The 24,662-nt window shown below is 36.4% G+C and overlaps 2 protein-coding genes and 1 long non-coding RNA gene across 7 annotated transcripts in view; 2 read left to right on the forward strand and 1 right to left on the reverse strand.

Annotated features, from left to right (window-relative positions):
- Positions 1-15,147, forward strand: part of LOC122639644 (small ribosomal subunit biogenesis GTPase RsgA 1, mitochondrial) — a 31,037-nt gene extending 15,890 nt beyond the window's left edge. The window contains exon 6 of the mRNA XM_043832521.1: positions 15,119-15,147. Coding sequence (XP_043688456.1) covers positions 15,119-15,134 — 16 coding nt within the window. The 3' untranslated portion in view covers positions 15,135-15,147. The remainder of the gene's footprint in view (positions 1-15,118) is intronic.
- Positions 1,130-23,049, reverse strand: LOC122639643 (DNA mismatch repair protein MSH5). Of its 5 annotated transcripts, none has more exons than XM_043832517.1 (34): positions 22,883-23,049; positions 22,314-22,345; positions 21,147-21,241; positions 20,754-20,834; positions 20,607-20,676; positions 19,196-19,259; positions 17,438-17,592; positions 17,183-17,284; positions 17,058-17,085; positions 16,953-16,984; positions 16,819-16,876; positions 16,554-16,640; positions 15,563-15,619; positions 15,011-15,112; positions 14,862-14,906; positions 10,853-10,930; positions 8,382-8,432; positions 8,202-8,283; positions 7,319-7,392; positions 7,114-7,213; positions 6,723-6,819; positions 6,506-6,595; positions 6,297-6,361; positions 6,159-6,217; positions 5,625-5,701; positions 5,427-5,513; positions 5,056-5,117; positions 4,835-4,896; positions 4,071-4,124; positions 3,900-3,985; positions 3,380-3,411; positions 3,268-3,291; positions 1,404-1,519; positions 1,132-1,302 (listed from the first exon to the last, which is right to left on the reverse strand). In XM_043832517.1, exons 1-34 carry the CDS (start codon positions 22,925-22,927, stop codon positions 1,213-1,215), a joined length of 2,439 nt encoding a protein of 812 aa, XP_043688452.1. In that variant the 5' UTR covers positions 22,928-23,049; the 3' UTR covers positions 1,132-1,212. The 5 variants fall into 5 exon arrangements, 4 of the variants coding, with proteins under 4 accessions (XP_043688455.1, XP_043688454.1, XP_043688452.1 ...); XM_043832516.1 differs by lacking the exon at positions 22,883-23,049 and adding an exon at positions 22,474-22,747; XM_043832520.1 differs by lacking the exons at positions 10,853-10,930; positions 22,883-23,049 and adding an exon at positions 22,474-22,748 and having other exon boundaries at positions 1,130-1,302.
- LOC122639647 lies at positions 3,181-7,055 on the forward strand. Its single transcript, XR_006329552.1, has 3 exons — positions 3,181-3,191; positions 4,524-4,530; positions 6,914-7,055. It is a non-coding gene; the product is annotated as an uncharacterized LOC122639647 (long non-coding RNA).
- Positions 23,050-24,662: the final 1,613 nt, after the last annotated feature.

Raw genomic sequence — 24,662 nt, forward strand, 5'->3', positions numbered from 1 at the left:
CCCCATTCTAAGAATTCAGAATAAGAACGTATACCAAACACCATTTTTATTGCTCCAGAATGCATTTTAGATCCAGAACAGGTTCTGATATTGCAGACCAAACACAAGGGGGGTGAATGTTCACGTAAGTGAACATTTGAACGACTCACAGCCGTTCAGATGAAACATTCTCACAGAATAGATTCTATCTGAACGGCCCTGCACACACCAAACACAGCCTTAGTTTTTCGAGAACAGGCTTAACGGTCCACAGTTATGACTGCTTGGTCTGCTGGTTGATAACCTAACCGTAGGTAGAATAGCCAACATTTATTCGGCACTATATTAGTGAGTTTTTATCGTCTGCGATTCCCTGACCGGGTCCACCCTCCTCTTGTGAGAGGCACTAGGGAACTACAGACGATACCGATTCCTATATTAGTGGCACTGATTAACGGTGTCAATTTTGAGCCTAAACCAAAACTCGAACTGAAAAGGGCCATTTAAAACCGTACCAAATCAAACAGAAAAGACTATATTGGATTTGGTTTGAAAATTGAATTATTATTTTGGTTTAGTTTTAAAGTTATAACAGTTCATGCAAATCAAACCGAATCTGAACCAAAAGGCATAAAAATATCGAATAGGCTGAGCTGAAATTTTAAAATGGTATAAGAACCGAATACATGAAAACCAAATCAGTTCGGTCTATGCTTTAGCTTTTTTAGATCTATTTGGTTCGGTTTGTATATATTGTATCCTAAACCGCATCAAAACCAAACCGATTGACACCCTTAGATTATTAACTGAGCAGAAGTAGAACTCAACATCAACATTGAAAATCATGACTATACATTGGTGAGTCAGATATATCATATGCCAATAATTTCACTCCTTCCCTCTCAAATGGCAATAGAGTTACCAAAAAATAATGGCAAAAAAGTATTTTAGATGGCCCAGCCAAGAAACCCTCCCTAAAGGGCTGATCTAGTGCCATATCGAAGCGTGATTTGGTGATTCCCATAGTTGGATAAATGAGGCATGGTCGATCAAAGAAACCATTACCCTTTCCCAGATTTTTTACGCTATTTTGCAAACCAATCATGAAACTTATAGGGAAAAAGAAGTGAACCCTGTTCATGTCAGCATTTGATGATGCTGTTAACCTATGCACAGTTGGGAAACTTGGCACAGTTGACCAATGGTATTTAGCAGACGAAACCTTTGATGATTTTAGGACAGATAAGAAGGAAAAATAGCTTGGAAGAAGAGGTTGAGATCACCCTTGAGAGCATCGAATGCCAACATCTTATCCACTGCATCCTGCATTACATTCAGTAATGCAAACCAAATTTTCTAAGAGGAAACATGTGCACATAACTACATAATCCTTTTGGATGAAGTTTAGCTCGTAAAGATATTACCTTGTACTGCTGATCTCTAGCTGATATTTTCTCATTGCACAGTCGCTGAATGTGCTTATTTGCTGCAGTGGCCTCCAAAACAAATGCTGCTCTCCTGACAACCTCCTCTGGTACACCTACATAAACAATGTAATAATCATTCCCTCCTACCATACCAAATTTTCAAATTGGGTAAACCCCTAAGGTCCCTGCTGGATAGATAACAAGAAGCTAGAATTTGATATCACAACATGGTGGGAGCCATCTAGATATCAAATGCAAAAGAGAAGAATTAAACTCCACTTTGGAAAATTTCATATTTTACTATCAAATCCCTTCCTTCCGGTACTGTAGCAAGCAGTGATAATTTCTGCTTCTTCTAGTCGCTCTAAAACCAAAAATCAGACAAAGATGTGGATACCCTGATCATGATGAATTCACAAGCATCAACAGGTTTCAGCTAACTGTTCTTCAAAATAAACTGTTGTATGAATTACATCGCATGCATGCAATCTTATTTGGTAAATTCAGCAACTTCATATTAAAACAATATATAAGGGGTGACCTTCTCCAATTCGTTTATATTCCCATTATTGAATAGATAATTCAACCAATGGGGCCACCAAAGAGGGAAAAATAAAAAAACAAAATTACAGATGTCGTTGTGGTAAATTCATGGGGACATTAGGCAAAAACTTCATTTTGTGCAGCAACCTATAATTGGATCAGAGGTTGCCCCACTCACATTTCTAATATATTAACCGCAGGAGCAGCTGTTGGCCCATTCATATTTCTGGCATTCAAGATGTGGGTGACTGATGCCATCTTTTCATCTTGAGGGGAGCTAATGACATTTCTGAGTTATAGTGCTGTACAGTTGTTCGGTTAGTTTTTTTTTTATTTTTTATTTTTTAATATGTAACAGTTCACTTTTGTTAGGCACTGCCACACTGGGCCCCCCTAAAAAAGTACAGAAGGGCCACCTCAAATAAGAACAATATACAGACTCTACAATTACCCGGGTCATCAGGTGGATGAGACCCATATGTACAAAATCTCTCTCCTTACCCCTTCTCTAGTCACAGAATTCACTAAGCTATTGCCAGATCTTAATTCCAAATGAACAAGATTTTTCTTGGAAAACACAAACACCTTTTTCCAATCAAGTGTGAAAATCTTTGAAGAGTCTCCTGTTCAAGACATCCACATCATGACCTTGCCCTTTACAATCAATTGTGGTAAGTTTTCCAGAAATAAATAGACAATCGCTAGTTCAAATCTTTCTTCTCCACTGCATTTGAGTCTAGTATACCAACCAGACCAAGGAGCACCATTAAGATACTTCTCTCATGATCCCGAAAACTCAACCAATGCCGCAAACTCTGGGTTTCCCCTACTACCGTCAAAGTTCTACAAATATCCATTTTATACAATTAAAAGAGCTCTGTGTTGTTTCTTTCAGGTGTAAGTATGGGGAATGGGAAAATCTATTCAATTACTATACTGAGGAAAGTTTGATGATTTTCAAGATTTGGCAGATCTTTCTATTGAGGAATTGAAAGATAATGTCCTGTACTCATCTCCTCTTTATCATCAAATGAATAACTTAACAACAAATCCATAATTGCATAGTTATTTTAGGCATGAAAAGAAAGACAATACAAACTCCTTGAAAAAGGACATGATTTTCCTAGGCCAACAAACTGCAAAATTGGTTGAAGTAGTCAACTTTCATTGACATGGAGGTGCTAGCCAATCTAAACAAGGGATGCCAACTGGTACAATGTGGACCGATGTTATCTCCAATTAGTTGATAAGGATATCTACATTCTCATTCAAAGGGAGGGGGGGTGATAAGCTAACCATGAATGAGTTTCAGACGTACCAGCAAGTAAAGCACAATGCAACCCTGTAGCACACACAATTAACTTCAGAGACTTGAAATGGACAGTGGCAGTTGATATCCAAAACCATGTGGTATAGAAGTACAGACTCACCATAACTCAGAAGTGCATGTCCAGGGACAAGCCTGCATGGCAAAACATACAAAATTTCCAGGGAAAATTTATCAATGAGAAAATAGAGGTCATTATATATATATAGCTTATGGATCATATACCAGCATGATATCATAAAAGCCACGGTTTGAGAACTGAAATGATCTAAAATAAAATTGGATGACACAGGAGAATCCGTGTAGCCGACCCCATTTAGTTGGAAAAAGTTGTATATAACCATAACCATCTAAATTGACAACCAGATTCCATGATTGTGTAGTTATATATGGTTTACTAACAGGGAAAGTGATGGATCAGATGGATAGAATTACCCAAAGGGCAGGAGAGAATTATCATATAGTCCACCATACAACTAGGTCAACAAGTTATTTTTCCAGGGAAGACTATTAGATGGTGTAGTTCTTCTCTAAGCATAATTGCTATGCAGCTAATAGACATCTAATTAGTAGGTGTCATGTATCTCAGTATCAATTTAATTTAAGAGGATCTGTTCAAATACCGGTATAAGAACACGATGTCTTCCTCATCTTTACAACTATCATCAGGTCTAAGCACACTCATAGTGTAGAACTTGATGCTGTCAGACTGAAATGGTCAGTAGATAGATTGTCATTTCCTCAACAGAAATAGTGATGATATCTTCTAATAAAATAACAGAATTTGAACACACTTTCAGTAAGCAACCCTCACTAAATATCTCAGTCAAGTGTGTACACACCAGAACCTGCAAATCATTCAGTAGAGTCCAAAAGGCAAGTTAAACATAGTAATGCCTGTCTAAGAATTCGACATATGCTTAATGTTTTAAGACTGTCAGAAAGCCATCTCAGAAGGAAATAATTTTCACTACACTGATTTAGAATATATATTAGTTTATCCATCCAGGGGATGAACCTTAGGGATCATTTCCCATAATTGCCAGATTTAATTGTAAATTATTTACCTATGCACTCCCTCTGTTCCTTAAAACTCTACTCTTTAGGCTTTTTCGGTGTTCCAAAATAGTAGTCCGCTTTAGGCATTTAATGCATTAATTTTGTTTGCTTTTCCAACCCTTTGACACACCACTCCAAATAGTTTTACTTTCCATGTAAATGAAGGTTAATCTGGAACCATGTTGCAGATGAAGGGTAAACTAGGAAAATAAATTAAGAAAACTGGGAAATTAAAGTAATCCCATCCCTTAAAAATGTGTGTTTTTTCAAAGTGGACTATTTTTAAGGAACAGAGGGAGTATTGCATAAGAGAAATGTTAGTATTTTTTGTGGCATGTATAATTATATAAATAACAAACAAGAGATCAGAGTTAATTACAGAAATCTTTCTCCAGTATTAAGCCCTTCTCATAGTTATAAACTTATCATGGCTAGAAAACTGAATTTCCAAGTACAATAAACAGCACAGACAATTGCTGCATTATTACTTTCACCAAACCTTTGGAGGGTCATCACAGGAGGCAAAATGATTTATAGTTCCACCAAGGAGACCAATGCCATCTGACATGAACAAGGAGAACAGATTTTAACACAAAAGGTAACTTAAGCAAAGCAATTGGATTAATGTTACTTTACTGTAAAATGAGATAATAGATTAATATCTATTTTACACCAAATATCCAAGATAAACATAAAATAAGTGATGCCAAAGAAACCTACCTACTGCAAGAGTACCTTTACCAAATTCATCCATTAAACATAATGATTGTGATGTTGCCTGCCTACAGAAATTTCTGGCTATCAACATAAAAAGATGATAAAAGTTGCAATATACGAATAGATTTGCCAAACAGAATTTTTGAACAAAAGAGACATCAAACAATGCAAGCTTGTTGAAATGATCTTAAAGCTTCCGATATGGGATCCAACAAGCATCGTTTAGAAACTGTGCCATTTTAGAAACCAAAAAGGAGGGTTGCACAGATCAACACTGTTCCTAACACTTCGGATTGGAGAATCCATGCCACTGGAGCCCAAAAGACCATTAGATATGGTCGCTAGCAAGGTGCCATACTCAGCTTGGAACTAACCTAAGCATCATTCCTACTTGATGTAGATCAATCATGAAGGTTGATTGCTCAGCAGTCATAAGCTTGCTTCCCATTGCACAGAATATCCTGTTTCCGAAGTATTGCTGTTAGCCTGATCTATTGCACACTAAAATATGTAACTGCTGTTATAAAGAACCCCAAAAGTGAAATATGTCGGTGGTTATGGAGCTCACAAACCTATCCGTCAAACCCACAGTAGCAGCCTCTGCAGGTACAAAACTTCCAATATGGGAAAGGAAGACAATTAGAGCCACCTGAAACACATTTCTCCCAACTTACTCATTGATTCCTCTTGAAATAAACCACACCATTCTGTTTAGCATTCTGTCATCTCAGTGTTATGATAATCAGCATACATACAGATTTTACAAATTAAAGACCCAGTAGATAATTGCGAACATATAATTTCAAAAGCAGCTGGTTCCAAAGAAATGCCAGTTTAGAAACTGCAGTGTGCAACCGCAACACTAGAAGTGAATATTAATGAAATAAATGGTCCAGGGTTGTCCTCAACTTCAACCTAAAGAATAATTTCACAGTATTATGAGCAAAATACCAATAACTAGATTTACATAAAATGAAGACAAGGAGACAACAGATTTAATGTACAGGAATTACGAGTATGGGAATATACTCTAGAATGAGTTTAACTATATCTTGAATTGCAATTCAAGGAACACACAGATGTATCAAGCTAATATATCTTACTACCTGTTTTATGTATATGCTTTTCCCTGAATAGTTAGGACCAGTGATGATGTTTACTCTTCCTGAAACATATATCATTTAAAGTTTTTAACCAGAGAAAGGAACTATATGCTAACTATTGGAGTAGGTGATACCAATTACCGTCATCAAGAATCTTTGTATCATTGGGAATAAATGTGTCTACTGTCATTTCCTGCAAAACATGCCTGATACCCATTTGAACTACTTTTGTTAATTGCACAGGTTGATGCAAAGAGATTCTCTTCTCTTCCCCCAACAAAGTGATCTATCTCATATGACATACTGCAATAAAAATACAGCCATATAAAAATGGTATTTCATAAACTAACCTGCCATTTCGTATATCAAGGAAGGTTTCTGCAATCAAATTGGGCCTGACATAATTGTTCTGATGGGCGACCAATGCCAGTGACAAAAGACTAAGGATAATACCCAAAAAATAGTAGTCAGGAATGAAACAATGAAGAAAAGAAGTAAAACAAGAAGTTCAAATAACTGGGAAAGAAACAGATGAAATTATAAATATTTAATAATAGCCCTTCTTACCAATCAAGTTCCGCTGCAAAGTTCACCGCCTTGAGCAGATGGGATGAGAATAAAAGAATACGGGTGACCAAGTCCCCAGCAATTGCTCTCTCCATGTCTGTAATTAAGAAACAAAGTAGAGAGCAAGAAGAACTAATGACAAGTTTAATATACCTACGATCGCAATACACCTTTTATTGTTAGCATTTGAGGTAGATTTTTCTGCAGATAATGTTTTAGTTTAAATGTAAAAACTATAAGTTCTAAGTATTTATAATTTTAAGTGCAGAAAGTAGTTACTGTTATCCATCCTGAAAGTAAGATATACACAAAATTTACATATTTTATACAAATACCATCCAAATTTTCAACAAAAAGAATACAAGTAAGAATGGTGCCTAAAGCCACATACCTAAAATTTTATGATAAATATCACCCAAAAGGTTGTCCAATTCCCGTGTCTTGTAAGTACGATAGAAGAATTTTTTTGTTTCTCCATCCCCATCTGAAAACTAGGTTGATAAATGCATCGCATATTCAGAAGAATATATGCAATCTTACCTCAAATACATGATAGATTTGTTTGAATCTATCTCTAGCAACTACTTTACACTTACTGCAAATTCAAAATCTTGAAGTTCCTTTAGTATGTCTTCATCAAGTTTTTCTTCATAAATGCACATCAAATATCCTACAGATCAAGAAAGAAGCAAGAAAATCAGAAGAAACTAGTAAATCAGTTAGAAGTATCAAAAACCGCATGGGAATGCTAGAATTGAAAAAAATACAGTAGCAGAACAGAAATCAGCTTGACATCAAGGAACATAAAAAGGGAAAACAATAATTCTGTACATCTAAACTATTAACTTCATTATAAAGTTAAAATAGTGAAGAGTGACCATAGTCTGAAAGGCTTCTTCTGACTCAATAAACTGGCAGTGTGTAACCAAAAGCCAAAGTTGAAACCCCACATCTTGTATCTTCAAAGCTTCTAGAGTTCTTGTTATTTAATTGGAAAAATCAAGAAACAATCACACTTCAATCATATTTCACATTCTTCTACCATCTTAGAAAATGCAAATCCCCACATCTTAATCAAAATTCTTCTAAATATATTTTCCAATTATTTAAGTCCCCAAGTATTCGCAAAATACAGACACAGAGAAACACCTTGATTCATTCACAGCTCTAGGGACAAAAGGATTGATAAAAATGACTTATTTGAGGCCAGGCCTTCGTAATAGCAATTGAATTAAATACCATATTTTTTTTGGGGACTAACAACCACTTTTCCAAAAACCCATAAGCAAACAAATTTTTGACGGGCAGGGGGAAGGATATGGCAATTGAATGTAAGAAATACATGGAAGCTAACCACTAGATGCATCACTCACTACTAACACTCCAATCAAGAGTGGATTTAATCTGCTATTAAAGTTATACATCTTTCAAAAATTGAAGCATTTTTAGGTGCAAATTGTCAAAGAAACATGGACCAACCAATTTGATGTATGTAAACAATACAAGGAGCAAGTTTATTTCCACGTAGATGAGGTAGTTGTTCAAGTTCAAATGACGACACCTGCAAGGAATTGGTGTAATCGGATATATAAATGATTGCAAACATCAATTATGGTTGATAACTTACATTTGATGAATAAAATGTGAAAGGAAATATACCTCCTCTAGAAACTCTGGTAATTCATCATATATTTTTCTTAGCTCATCCAGCTAGATGTCAAAGGAAAAGGCAAGGTTCAGTTGAACTATTAATGTAGGACAAAAATATAACTCAGATTGGTGGCAGATTTAAATTAAGGAAACATATTCCTATTACTCAACATTCAACTATTCTACACGCTTGTCAAATTAGAGTCATATTGTCAACTCAACTAAATGTATCCCAACTAGAGGGCATCAGCTACATGAATCATGCTTTGCCATTAACTCTTTTGAATTCGTTTTTTTTTTTTTTTAAACTCATGGTCATCCATATCTTTTTTCACTTCTCCCCAGACCATTTAAGTTTTATGCATATTAATACTTTAGATATCCATCTTCAACTAAATTAAACAATATTAAGCCTTTTCCTAGCAAATGGGGTTGGCAACAAGTATCCTTTTTCGCCACTCCATCCATTCAAAGCCATGTTTCTAGTCAACTCTAAGCTATTTGTATCCTTTCTCAGCACTCCTCCCTCCTGCCCAAATTAATTTCAGTCTACCCCTTGGTCTTTTAGGTTCTCTAATTTGCATCATATAACTCCTCCTTACCAGTTACCAGTACACTCGAAGGCCTCAGTTAAAAATGCCTATACCATATCAAACGTCTCTCTTTCAACTTTTCTTCCATCAGAGCCATTCAATTTTTTTTTTCATACCTAAGTTTATCTTTTCTAGTTTCCCACTTAGCCATCTCAACTTCTTCATCCCCACAATATTATTCTGTTTATGTGTTATTACTTCGTTGCCCAACATTCAGCTCTATACACCATTAAAAAGGGCGTACCCAGTGGATTAGGCTCCCACCACTGCGAAGTCTGGGGAGGGTCATAATGTATGCAGCCTTACTCCCGCTTCACACAGAGGCTGTTTCCTGACTCAAACCTGCGACCACTAGGTCGCAGTGGAGCAACCTTACTGTAGCACCGAGGCCTGTCCTCTTCAGCTATATACAACATGTCTGTCCATATGTCCACCAAACCTATAACAGTGAAAGACACTTTCATAAAAAGTCTTCATTTTACCATAAGATACATGAGCATCCTTGAATAAGACCCCAATATGTAAAAAAAAATTTAGAGAACGTGATAAGCCCCTAACCCCACTCCACCACCCCCCCCCCCCCAAAAAAAAAAAAAAAAAAAAGAGGAAGAAAAGGTAAGGCCTGTCAACTTTGTAATTTAATCTGATTATATAGCAACCGATATGGTGCAGAAGTTGAAGGTACCAAATTACAAGGCAGGTGGACTAAAACGGTAAGGGTAGCTAGCCCACTGCTTCAGTGGTCTGCCTTTTGATCCATTGGTTGGAGCAATACTTTTCTTATTTTATTGCAATCCATACTCTCTATTGGAAATTATATTTTGTGCCATTATTTTTCAAAAGACTTGCTTGTTGGATTGAGAGTAAGAGATTCTCTTCATCATGAAAGTCATCTCATTATCTCAAACTAACAATTCAGATTTTTCAGTTCCGGTTTATTTGGAAAATTGCTTATATTTTCTAGAAACATAGTAGCATCCATAAAAACCTTACTAGCTTCCTTGGGATGGAATTTTACGTGGGAGTTGCATCAGACTCATGGTAGTACTGTTGCTATGCCAAGTTTTCTTAATTTAGTTTGTTGTTTGCATGTTTTTTAATACAAACCAACCTACACTAATTTTTGTGCATCTGCACTGCAAATCAGTCTGGTTCACCAAAATATTTGGAGGACCTAGTTTGGCTGGAACTGAGAAATCTGTGTTGCCTGATTGAAGTTGAGGTATATAGAGCTTATTACCTATAAAATTGGCTGCATTTTAATGTCTATTGTAGCCCTACAAGAGTTCAGTTTGGATGTTTTCTAGACATTCTGAAAGTTGTAAATATTTTGCTATAGTTTGGAGTAATTGGTTATTGTATAGTGGTTATATTGAAGTCTGATTAATTCGTTGGTAATGTTGGCCCAACCATCACAATTCTTGAAGTGTCCAACCCAAAAGCTTAGGCTACTAGGCCCCCTCACGTGTTGCCCCTCTTTTTGGGGTGGAAGTACATGTGGTATGTGTGGCATCTCTTTTGGGTGAACATACACAGATGTCTCAATAACATAACAGACCTGGTGGCTCTGATACTAAGCTGAAGTGTTCTATCCAAAAGCTTAAGCTATTAGGTGGAGGGTCTCAACTAGTATATGAAGTTGTCCAAGGTCCCAGAGTTAATCGATGTGGGATTATTCCCAACGACAATGGCATAAGCAACTCTTCATATGTAAGTCACAAAAAAAGGTGGTGATCCACATATGATTGTAGGCAGAAGACAAGGAGTGGAGGCTTTCAAATAACAGAAATACCATCTGATGTGCAAAAATAGACAACAGAAATATCATCTGATGTGCAAAGACTAATGACCCAAACCGATGAAAGTTATATTAGTAGGAAGTTTAACCTCGTCACAGAACCCCTCCTTCACCACTGTCCCGTACCCCTTTTCCTTACTCCTGTTAACATCAATAATGCCTATTACCTACAAATACACATGGTGAGGATTTAGAATATACAAAAACAAAGGCAACAGTAAGAGATCCTTTATTACTTTAGAATACCAGCAAAATAAACATGGGTGAAAGCTACTGATTTTGGTTAGATATTATTCACCTACGGTAGAGAAAGAAGAGAACAGTAAACGCGATGGAGATGGAGAAGAGGGAAAGATAGCTAGAACAAGATAGGCATATAATGCTTCTATTGTGGACTAGCCCCTTATTACCAAGTAACCAACTCTTAGTAAGAAACCTATTAAGAGTCAAAGTCTGATTACAATAGAAGGAAATACCTAAAGGATACTAAATAACGATAACCAACTAATTACAACTCAGCCACTGAACATTATTCCAAGGTACACTATCCCTCCCATGGAACATAATCCTACGGTACACTTTAACACCCCCCTTAAGCTAGAGTATATATATCTCCCATACCCTGCTTGGAACAACCACTAAGAAACACAGGCCGGAACAACGCCTTAGTGAACATATCACCAAGTTGATCGCCTGAGTTGACAAACAGAGTAGAAGTCAGCCTCGGCACAACCGCATTCCTCACAAAATGAAATATCATGTCAAGTACTGGTTAAATAAATAAGTCTTCTAATAAGTCGCGTGTAGTGATGTTAATCCACAAAGTCTTTGTCATCACATGTTCCAAGCTTCAAATGAGGATCCATAAATTTAGAGCCTAACATCCCAGTCTCCAATAGAAGATCAATTACATACTTCCTCTGAGACAAACTAACTCCCTTTGTACTTCGAACAACTTCAATACCAAAAAAATATTTGAGCATTCCCAAATCTTTCATCTGAAAATGTTGATGCAAATATGCATTGACATCCTCATTCCCCGAAGAGTCGTTATCTGAAATAATGATATCATCCACATATACACCAGGATAACTACCTTGGACCCACGTCCACAAAAAAATATAATGATCAAAGAAGCACTGTGTAAACCCATAACTACCAATGACCTTATTGAATCTGCCAAACCAAGCATGAGGGGACTGTTTCAACCCATAAATACCCTTATGAAGTTGGCAAACCTTTGATGCATTCTCCCTCTGAACAACATACCCTTGAGGTTGCTCCATATACACCTCCTCAACATCCCCATAAAGAAAAGCATTTTTAATACCAAGTTGAAATAGAGGCCAGTTAAGATTAACAGTGAAGGATATCAGAACACAAACAGAGTTAAGACGAGCTACTAGAGAGAAGGTCTCAAAATAATCAATGTCATACGTCTAAGCATATCATTGGCAACCAAGCGAGCTTTCAATCTCTCAACGAAACCATCTGGTAGATGCTTGACAGTCACCCAACGACACCGCACAAGTTCTTTCCCAGGGGTGAGTCAGTAAGAGACCATGCCTTACGATCTAACAAGGCATCCATCTCTAGATTCATAGCATTCTTCAACCCGAAATATAACAATGCTTCCTAGAACTTAGCAGGCACAGACACAGTAGATAAAGACAGAGCAAAAGTTCGAAGTAAAGGTGGAAGGTGAGACACTGAAACAGATTTAGCCATAGGATAGACAATATTGGATTTTTTAGTACAAGTTCTCGTACCTTTACGAAGAGCGACTGACAAGTCAATGGAGGTATTGAGGTAAGATCCCCACAGGAGGTTCTGATGAAGTAGAGGATTGTATCGGAGGATCAGTCGGAATTGTTGAAGTCAACTTGGAATGGCGTTTATATACTTGCAATTGCTTAGGTGGGGAAGTAGTAGTAGTGGTGGTGAGTTAGTAAGAGGAATGGGGACAGGAATAGATGGAGGATCAAGGAAATCAGTATCCAACTTATGACTCTCAACAGAAAAATATGGTGTAGTTTCAAAAAAGGTAACATCAACCCTGATAAAATGCTGACGCGTAACTGGATCATGACACTGATAGCCTTTTTTAGTGCAAGAATACCCAAGGAACACACACTTGGTAGCACGTGGAGGTAATTTATCAAGACCAAGGTGAAGGTTGTAAACAAAACACATACAACCAAACACCCGTGAAGGTAAACCAAATATAAACGATTTGGGAAAAACCACAGAAAAGGGAGATTGATTGTCAAAGACAGCAAATGGCATACTATTAAATAGCAGGCAGTCAAAACAACATCGCTGCAAAAAAACTTGGGAACATGCATATGAAACATAAGAGATCGAGCAACTTCCAGTTCCAGCAAATGTCAGTTTTTCCTCTCAGCCACACCATTCTGCTGAGAAGTATATGTAAAACTAGTTTGATGTATTATCCCATGATCATAACAGATTTTAGATATTTCTCACTGAATAAACTCGAGCATTGTTAGAGCATAAAACTTTAACTGACACACCAAACTGAGTCTTTGTTTCATTATAAAATTGCTTAAAAACAAAAAAAATAATAATAATAATTATGATCAATCCTTTAATAGATATAACCAAGTCATTTGAGAGTAATCATTAACAGAGGTAACAAAATATAAAAAACTTGACTGACTCTTGACACGACACGGATCCCAAACATCAGAATAAACTAAAGAAAATAAAGAGGAGCTCCGAGAAACATTACAAGAACGGACCCAATGAGGTGGATCCATTTTCATATAGTTGATAACAGTGAGATCGATCCATCTTACTTGGTACTCCAAGCAAAGGAAACACAGTGAGGAATATAGGTTGGGGAAACCTTAGTTTAATTTCATGGAGTTCCAAAAGGTTCCATATATCAGATATGGCAGCAAAGGTTACTGCAAACCAGAAAGGAAAGACCTTAAAGGACTTTCAAACTAGGAGAAAAAAAAAAAGATAGGAACTAATTAACAAGTCTCTGAGCCATGTGACAATATATTGAACCTATAAACCAGCACCTATGAAAGAGAAGAAGAAGAAAGAAGAGAACAGTGAACACGATGGAGATGGAGAAGAGGGAGAGAGAGAGATAGAAGACGAAAAAGAATAGAATGCTTGTATCATGGACTAGCCCCTTCCTTATATTACCAAGTAACCAACTCTTAGTAGGAAACCTACAAAGAGTCTAAGTCTAATTACAATAGAAGGAAATAAGTAAAGGGAAATAAATAACAATAACAAACTAATTACAACTCAACTACTGAACATTACCGCGTGGAATATTATCCCACGGTACACTTTAACATGGGAGAATTGAATACGGACAAAGTAAGACAGTTGTTGGGTATATCAAGTCAAAAGAATGGTTTGGATACTGATTTTAGACCAGAGCGACCTTTCAAGGATACAGAAAGTGGTACTAATGCAGTGCAAATAGGTTTTAGCACTAAATCAAAAGGTTTAGGTTATCTATCTGGGAGCATTTGTTGGGTTTAATCACATGATTATACAGATACTGCCTTTTTCTTTAAGTTGTATTTATGGACACAATGGAAAAGAGCTCCCTATATATAGTACAAACATTGTACAGTTACACTAACTCCTCCGATGTTTCTAGCAGACAATTGGTGCCTCATAAGGTATGACCATGCAAGATATTTCACTCAAAGGCATTGGAAAAATGCCAAGGTCTAATGTAATACCAATGTCCCAATTAATAAGGCTAAAGAATTGCCTCATCATCTAATGGGTCCACCAAAAAAAACCACATGATGCGGATGGGAACCCAAGCACAACAAATCAGTACCATATTGCAGGCATCTCTATCAAAGAGAAAATAAGTGCCATCATTTTCTGCTCAAATCATTTAAAGCTTCTGATCCAGGGATTAGACCCTTTTCCCACTTTGAACCTCATGGCTGTGTAGTAACCCCCGAGGAACCAAGTACATGCGGTTAATTTGTTACCTTTGTTCAGATCTAACAATAAAACAAGAAAATTAAAGAAAATATAACACTAATAAAAGAGAATGCAACTGCAAGCAATTAGGAAACAAATACAGACTACCAGTTCATAGACAAAAGCCAGCTCCTGTGAAATGCTTAAAGCAGCCTACAAGAACACATATACCACATTTATTGTCCATCTAGTGAGAAACTTCAAATCCATACAATAATTTGGTTTGCAGAAAAACCCACAAAAGACCTGCTCAATACCTTCTCAGCAATATCCAAGTTCAAATACTTCGCATGCTCTTGAAGACTTTCAGAAATACCGACCTCAAATATCTTGTTCACATGCAACAGTGAACAAATGCTCTGCCAAAACAAGCAGAATTAGAAAATCTGGTACTTCGATTGCTTGATTGTAAAATCTATGAGACCACATTACATTGTTCAAAAGGAAAAACCAAAATTGCATGATTTATTTACTCAGAAAAGCCAGGTGCCTAAAGGTGATCATCAATACTGTAAACATTCATACGAGACTCTAGAAGCACTCATGACATGATAGAGTCACATAATCTGAATAAAAATAAATGATAAACATGGCCACATGGTATGTCATCAGAAGAAACTGCTCCGTCAAGGAACAATTGCGTGCTGAATGGGACACTTTGTCATGAATTAATTATATTATTTTTTAATGCTGTAGTTTCTTTTACATAATATCAGTTTCACCTCAGTCACTAAACAGTATAGCATCTTCAAGTATCAAAGAATTCAAATTTAAAAAAAAAAAAAGAAAAAAAGTGCCTGTGTATCTACCTTCAGGAAAGTCATCCAGTCACCAGCTGTATATACAGAACTTGGGGAGTTGAATTTCTTCCATGAGCAAAAGCAGTAGGGCTAACATGTGAGATTATAAAGAAACTCCAAATGCAAAAATACAATAATAAATAAACAGATGAAAATAAGAACATAAGTTAGATCATACCTGAAAATGAAGAATCAAATATACTATTTTTCAGGAATAAATGAAGATAAAAGAATATAATTAGATTAAGTTGAAATTTATAACAGAAGTCCATTTTGGAAGGCCAATGAACAACCAATGGAGTTGAAACTGACTGGTGTATCTGTTACAAGAAAACATGCACTTGTACAATTGTATAAAATTAGACTGCATTACTGCAGATCACCTACAAGGAAGTACTGAAACATTTTTCTTTGTTTACTAAAAAAAAAACATTTTTTTTAAATGCAGTAAATTCAACTGAAAATCAACCGAAGAAATGAATCTGGGTCTGAGATCAATGTTGGCTTTCTAAACAATTGGTTGCAGTATCCAATGCAGTTAAAAGAGCACCTGGGCACAAAACTCTAACCTAATGTCACATTCCTGGTATGATACTGCATAAATATAGATGAATCAGGACAGAGTTGCTTGCCACTGCAGAGGATCATCAGTTACATCCAGTAGAATAGGTCTACCATATTTTAAGCCATAGAATCCACTTTTCTTTTCATGTCTAAAACTAAAGTTAATTCAATCTCATGAATGTTAAAAGTAAGGACACATAACAACAAAACTATTTGCTAAACTTTCAACATTTTCATCAGAGAATTATATCTGACACAAACAAAATTTTGCATCTATATATGTACAGTATGAATTTATGGCTTAAATCTCCACATACTGGTTGACCTTTCTGCTAAAAGTACTGGGAAATAGAGCTTGAAATCTTGATACTGAAATGGTGCCCAAGTCAATAAAAGAACTATTAAGGAAAAGAAAATTTAAGAAATAAACCAACACCTTGAGAATGTGGGCAATATCCTTTACAGACTTCAGTGTTTCACGTAAAGTGGTAATCAGTTCTTCACAAGAAACAAAGAATGATATCTATTATCATATTGGAGACTACAATTCTCATGATCAATTATGGAAAACAAAATCAAGTAATATTATGATCACCAAAACCTTCAACAACTACAGGGTAGTTACATGAATCCAGCTATGCCACCCCAATCTATTGATTCTGCAAATAATCAAAGAATCATCTATTGATTGACAAGGATACAGTGTTGAGACGATTGTTCAGAATTTCAAGATCTAGTATAGGCCTCAGAAACCAGTTTCTGATACAATGCAAGATTCATGAAATTAGAGACAATCCCAAAACCATGGAGACACAAATTTCATGACATGATTTACCTCAAAAGGCGCCTGCCCATTGGTGTGATGCACTGAAATAAAGAAAAGTTAAGCTGTTTAGTCCATGGATATTGCTGACTTTAAAACCACATAGCTCTACCATACCTTGTTCAACATCCCAAACACAGAAAACCTGCAGTTTAAGAACATCAATGTGCGTTCGTAAGACCAAAAACACCACTCTCACTTAGGTGGGAAAAAAAGACCACAAAACCTGTCTCACTTCATACCCTTCTTTTGCTCTCCCAATGCCCATATGGCTTGGATGTTTGTCTATTTGGAAAATTTGCAGTGTCTCATAAGCAGCAGAGTCCAGTTTGAGAAAGTTGTTTCTGTTTTGGATGTAAGGTTTCACATAATGATGGTAGAAATCACAAACTTATCAACTAATGAGCTGAACCATATAGCCTTAAACTAATAGCAACTAAAGATTGAGATTTCATGTACAAAGCAGAATTTCTGGGAACATAGTATTTTGAGGATAAAATGAAATTTCTGTAACACAATCAACAGCAATTGATGCGTTCCCACGTTCCCTTTGTTCAAGTGTCTCTACAAGTCTCTCATTTTCTAATATAGCAAGAAGGGCCCCACTCGCACGAACTTGGACCTCACTTCCAATGTCCATCATAGAGTTCAACTGCAATTGATAAGAAAACAGGAAATGTTTAAAAATCATTGTAAAAGTTAAAAAAAAAAATTACAAACAAGCCACAAAATGATAGTGATGCATGCAAATATCAGAGTCAACAACTCAACATATGGAACAAGTAAAGAAAGAAAATTGTAGTGGTTAAGACAAACTAACAATTTGACGGTGTCAGGCTTCATTTCTCCCACAGTAAAATATTTTCCTGGAAAATTAATTATTGTTATATAAATTTTATTTTATATTTTCCTGTCATTTGTCATTTTTTTTGTTGGACTTGACAAGAAAGCACATTTAAGCATAGTTGAATGAGGAAAAGAATCCAGCCATATGATGGGGTTTGAGTCCTCCATGGGTGCCAACTGCCAAGTGTATCAATTATCGAAGATATCACCACCTCTTTGGAAAACAACATCCTGAAACAAAAATGGAAGTTGTTTTACAACTTTTTATATTGCATTTCAGTAAAATATTGTTCCCCTTACTTTTATTTTTGGGTGAATTTTTTCCCCCTTACTTAATCCTTATGCAGTTTTATATTGGCTTTTAAAAAATCCAAGAAAATATTCTAGCTTGAAACAAATGGAGGTGCTCAGTGTTAACACTTATATAGCATAGAGTACCCGAGTAAGTCAAGCTCAAACTGACCAGAGCCCACCTGAATGCAGCGGGCTCTCTTTCTCTTTCTGTATCTCTTTTAAATTGCATTAAATGCCAACAAGACTATTGCTTATCGATCCACATACAAGAAGACATTTTAAAACAATAATTATATATAAAAGCTTGGAAGTTGAAAATGCCTCCTTAAAGTGACCAAAATACTAGATAATCTAAAAAATATATTCACAGATGCTCCAAATATTTGAAGCATTTGAAATTTGTGCTCCAGTGGTTAATATCCTCTCGCACTCCCACTCCATACCACACTTAGGTTGGCTACACAAATCCTTTTCCACCATTCTGCCCTGTTTAAGGCCATGCTTGCTGTTAACTCATAAACACCCTTGCATTTCTCACTCTCCAACCAGTTCTTTTTCAGCCGTCCCTCCTCCTTTAACACCTCCAAGTTGCACAACATCACTCCTCACTGGTACCTTTATTCATCTTGATTGCACATGGCAGAACCATCACACATAACATTACTAGTCTCGACACTTTAGTTATACTCCTAAGAACCATTGAATGCATTTTTTTTATACTACCCAACCTAGTCTTGCCATTCATTCAACTGAACAAATTCATCTTGGATAAAATCATTTTATGGCTTGAACATCAGGGACCGAGTGGTAAGGCTATGATCTGCAGGGGAATGGATCACTCATTCTGGGGACAGGTGCACAAATGACAACTCCAAAAATCACACATCCACTGGCTCCGCCTCCTTATTGGCTGTGCTGCTCTCATCTAAGAGAAAAGGTAGCCCTTTGGGACACTCTTTCTCTTAGATGAGAGTCTTAAGTGACTCAGTGTTTCAAAGACAAGAGTAGCTTTCATACAGCGTCGGTCATCGGTTCAATTCTGGGAGAACTAACAATAAAAGGATATGAATCAATAAACCAGAATTAACAATAGAAAGGAAAAAAAATCAACTCACAAAGCAAATTCTCTCTTTGACGCTTAGCCCATCATCCATCCCTGTGACCCGAAGGTATATCAATCTGCAATGTTTGAAATAAGGGGCGAGAAGATCAGAGGAGACAAAAGAACCCTTGCATCAAGGAAAGAAAACCACTCAAAACATGCCAAAAAAATAGCTATATGAGTTGAAATAGTTCATTGCAATGCCAACCAAAGAGAAGAAAACAGGATTCCTCAAAATAATATGGGAAATTGCATAATGTATAGTCATGGCTTTGGAGCAGCATCACATTTGAACGGGTACCACAGATCCTTCAGCTAGGTCACTCCTGGTTTAGTGGTTTGTGAGTGAATCCATGCTATAGCGTTAGAACTTGGCCTGCTTATGCTTTATCTCAACAAGTTCATGCCCTAATAAGTTACATTAGTACATACAAACTTCTTTTTTACTACTAAACCATGAAGTTCAAGCTAGGACTTCAAAAGATTCTTACCTAGCTATGCCCATGACTTACAAAGAAGGACATTTTTATGAAATTATTGATTATATGGTTCATGACAGTGTCGGAATAAATGAAGGATAATTAAAAATGCGAAATAGAATATGATGTTTCTTTATTATGACTAACTTTAAGTAGGAATTGCATCAAAATTGTAAAATAACTAAAAAATTATGTAAATAGAAAACTTATCAGTTTTATGCTAATATTATATTTATTTGTTTATTCATGCCAGTTATAAGTTCTCTAGTGCTCCTATCCTTGGTCTTCCTTCTAATTGATGCAGGGGCATCTCGGATGTCAATTTGCAACCATTGATATTCAAATATTGAATGGAGTATGACAGTATGAATGAAGTGTTGTTTAGGATCCGTTATGGGGGTTTTTATTTGCAACTTTGTTGGCAGAATGTGAGTAGAATGGTCAGGTCAAATGTGTCTTTGATAAGGTATCATGCATTTAAGGGTTCTTCAGATGACGGTTTAGTCCCTAAACAGATTAATTGAATAAGGTTTTATTTTCCCAGGTTAGTTCTTAAGTATTCCATCATCAAGTTTCTTCAGCCTTTTTTGGGATCTTTCTGTATAAAGATTTGAATTAGAATTGTAATAAAATAATTTTTGGAAAATTTCTGTCTAAACATTTGAATCAGAATTGTAGCAAATCCTTACCAAGGTTTGTGTTAAATAACTGCCTATAACTAAAGCATCACCTGAATTCCAGTGATTGGAATCTTCAGCTTATTCAATTTATGACATTCATGCAAAATAACATCTACAATAGCTACTAAATAATGAATGCCAAGTACAGAACCAATGCCAGCCCCTGGTGCAAAAGCACTTTGTTTGGAAACAAACATGTTCAGAAAAAAGGTATTTATAAACCCCCAAAATAAAAGGTTGAAGCATTATGCAAATGCTTTATTACCTGTGCCATGCTTGTTCATAGCTGAATATAGAGCTTTTCATAAGTTTCACTTGAGGGGCTTCAGCTCCATCTGTGATACTTCAGAAGGTCGTTAAAATAAAAATTTTGACAACTTGTGTTTATCCAGTAAAGTTTGCAATTACAAACCACTTCTCTGTAAAGCAGCGAGTAAGGATTCTTCTGTTTTTGTACTTGTGTAAATGATCAGGGGCTTGGCTTGATATTTTACTGAGCCAATGTTAGTGAAAAGAAACATATAAGATACAGAAAAATGCAAATCTAAAGGTGATAATTCATCTATGCAACAATCCAAATATGCCGAGGAATGAACATTACAAACATATGAATATATAATCAAGAGCAACGCTGAGGCAAATTCAATATTATTCGGTCTTGAGTATCAAAAAAACACAACATGATTCTGAATATGTAAGATATTGTTTCCTTCTCTTTAGAAACTAAACAAATAAAACCACAATGGCCAAACTTGTAAGGTTTGACCCACTGTTGATAACATGGGAAAAAGACAGAATCACATACTGAGATCAACGAGAGGAAAACCTGCACTGCCATCTTCCCAAATTTCAGTGACATAAAGGTGGCTGATATTGGAATCGTAGTATGCAACCCCAACTCTAGCAGCAAGAATTAAGAAAGTCATCTCCAAACAAATAAATGTTGATTGCACGTAACAGCAAATGCTAACATACACAAACTGAGTTCATTTTCAAATTATGTTATAATGTTGTCAGTGTTAAGATTAGGCCTTTAGTGGTTCAAGAGAATTTTGAGCTCTTGGTCCTCTGTTTCTGGAGTTTGGAACAAAAAATTAAGTCATTTAGTATGATCATGACATCATATTTAGTTTAACAGATATGTAAAACATCATCAATGACTTGTTGATGCAACTTACTCATTATTGCCAATTAATCTTTGTTCACTCATTCACTTTTGCTTCTCTTCTGTTCTTCTCTTTTTAAAATTCCCCCCCAAAGCATCAAAGCAATCCGTTCCACTCAGGTTCAAGTCGTGATTGTACTTACCATCTCTTAGTAGTTAGTTATGAGATGGATTAAATGATACATACCTTTTCATTCCTAACAAATGATGTGTTGACCTTTTCGTAAAGAGAAGGATGTAACAAAAACAACTTCACTAGGATACACTTATGGGAATATCATCCTATAAGGATAACTTCTATAGTCACACCTAATTATAATTTAGAAAGTAATAAGTTTGAAATATTATCAGGAAACCATCTTCTGATTGTGACAGTTTCACTAGTAGCAGATACAATCTGATTCATTTCATATTACTCCAGTTCATAATAAGGCCTACCATGAACATAAAGTATCTTGGGATTGCCACAAAAGCCAAGGAAAAAGCAGATAAGCATATGCTCTACTCTAGATTCTTTGTACAAGAGAGAAGATCTCAGAAAATAACTTTGGAACCACTGATTTTTCATCTAATTATCTAATTTGACGTTTTTCAAAGACAATTCCAGCTGAAATCAAGTTAGTGCAATGAAGACTTATTTTACTCTTTAGCCTCTAGGTCTGAAAAATCCTTTTTCGGAAAATTTGGTATCTTTTAAGTTGTGCTATTCATTTTGGACATAGTTAAAAACTAATAAGTTCATTGTTCAACGGACATTGTAAGTGTAACGAGTAGGAAATAGTTTCAACTCTGATGTACAAAACTCACCGTTTACCTTGCATGATGCATGCCATGTACACCTGCAATTGAAGCAACACAAATCCAGATGAATTAATTGACGCAAACTCCATAATCTAAACTCAGTAATTTTGTAATTCCACAATAATACGAATGTAAAGAAAACAGATGATGTATATCGATCATGTACAGGAGTAAGTATGCACATAAAGATCTGCATAGAGTGAAGACGGAGATCTGAAGGCATGCCTATACAGTTTATGCAAGCATCCAAACCCTTTAACTCATAATTACAGGGGGAAATATTGAATCAAATAAATGTCTCTATATCTGATAGCTTTAGAGTTTAAACTCCACTAAACTGGAGTTTTTCCAAGACCGCGGAGAGAAAAATAGGGAACAGCTAGGGAAAACGACCAAAGTTGCAGCACGAGCTTCAGAGAACCAAGATATTATCAGAAACGTAACCGCTATATTGGTGGTAGATGGAGATGCTGATGAAATTGCAGACAAGCTTAATGGAAGCGTACGATCGGTAGAGTTCATGAAAATTAGAGACAAAATCATAACCAGATTAGAGCAAATGTGAATAAAATTACCTGGGATTCTGCTTCCGTTTCGTCGACTTCCTCCATTTGGCTCATAGAGTAGGGGTTAGGACTTAGGACTTAAGAGGTTGGTGTCCCTAGTTTCTCCATCTTTATATAGACTCGCCGTTTGCGCGCCTAAGTTTTATTTTCTAAAGACTTGCATGGCATGCTTTGCTTTAGCTTTAGATACGGGGAATTTTTAATTGAATTGTTCAGAATTCAAAGAACCCTGTTCTCCTTGTACAAGGTGAAGAGAGAATCTCTTCATCCACAGGTTTTGGCCTGTGATTGGACTGAACTGGGAGTTATGATAAAATCACTCTTCAGAAGCCTAATCATAATTGTATTTTGTTCTCTTAGATTAGTTAGACATCTAGATAACATGTCAAATTTCAAACTCAAATTTAATGACAAATCCTTCCAATTTTTATCTTTTTTTGGGTCATTTCTTGTTTAGGCCCATAGGCCATTAGGATGACAATCCAAGAGGGCGGTTTGGGGCGACATCCCAACTCCAAGGAAAGGTGGTTAGAGGGTGCAAAGGAACATGGGAGAAGTATAGGATGTGTAACATCTAATGGGGAGGGGGGGAGTCGAACAAACGACCCTTTCCTAGAACTTTCTTTCCTAGAACTTAAACCAACACTCTACTTTAACTAGCAGCCACCACCATGCCAAGAAACGCTTCCCTTCCTTGTATTGATATTCATCATTTTTGTTTCTCTATCAATTAAAAATTTATTAATGGACAAGAGATCGCTACTTGATAGTATAACCTTTGCATCAATGCGAAGACTAATGAGAGCACGATGCACATGGGCATCAACACGAGTGGAAATTTTGATTTCAAGAGGGGTTGAGCAGTAATTTCATGGCAGCATTCTTCTACCCTTTATTTATTTATGAAGCACAATCAAATGGTCGAATAAGGAGTTACAATATGTGATCACTTCATTAGTATTAATTATGGGGAGTTCAGATTATCTATAATTCATAATATGGATGAAAAGCTACCCATTTGGCCAACCCTCTGCTTCTTCCCTCGTCAGCGTTCTCTCTGTCCTCTTCTTTTGCTAAGCAGGTCCCTCACCCTCGTCGTCTGAAACATCTTGAAAAGTGGATTCAAAACTTACCAAACCAAGCGAGCTTGTATTGAGTAGAGAGGAATTGAACCTTGGGAGAGTATGAAGCGAAAAAGTGAACGATACAAGCCCAAGACCCAGATGATATCATATATTGGTATTGGATCGCCCTTGTATCGGTATTGCTAACCACCGATCTTGATACTTAACCGATCCCATAAGATTGTAATGGTACAGATCAGGAGTAGAACTGTCGATCCAGGCTGATTTGTATCAATATCGTTTTTGGTTTCTAAGATGGTCGAAACAAATCCGATACCAAGGGATCGTAAACAAGGAATCTTGAAATGAACTTTTCGATTCTGAACGCAAGAAATCGAAATCGGTCCCAGCCGATTCCATTACGAATCAACCGATTACCGATCCGATTTACCGATTTTTGAAACCCTGACCTCAATCTCTAGCGTTCTATAACTCTAGTTCCTTTGCCAAGTTCAGATCAGAAAAAAAGGAAAGATGAAGAAGAAGCTGTGGAAGATAGAGAAAATGAAGAAGAAGCCCCAGAATAACAACAGATCCATTCTTAGGCCGAATATCAACTCAAATTACTAAGCCGATTCCACTTTTTCGAGATGTTTCAGATGATCAGAGCAAGAACCACCAAGAAACGAAGTCGCCGAAGGAACCATCATGGCCAAAGAGAGAGG

Source organism: Telopea speciosissima, chromosome 9, assembly GCF_018873765.1.
Source record: "Telopea speciosissima isolate NSW1024214 ecotype Mountain lineage chromosome 9, Tspe_v1, whole genome shotgun sequence".
NCBI classification, from domain to species: Eukaryota; Viridiplantae; Streptophyta; class Magnoliopsida; order Proteales; family Proteaceae; genus Telopea; species Telopea speciosissima.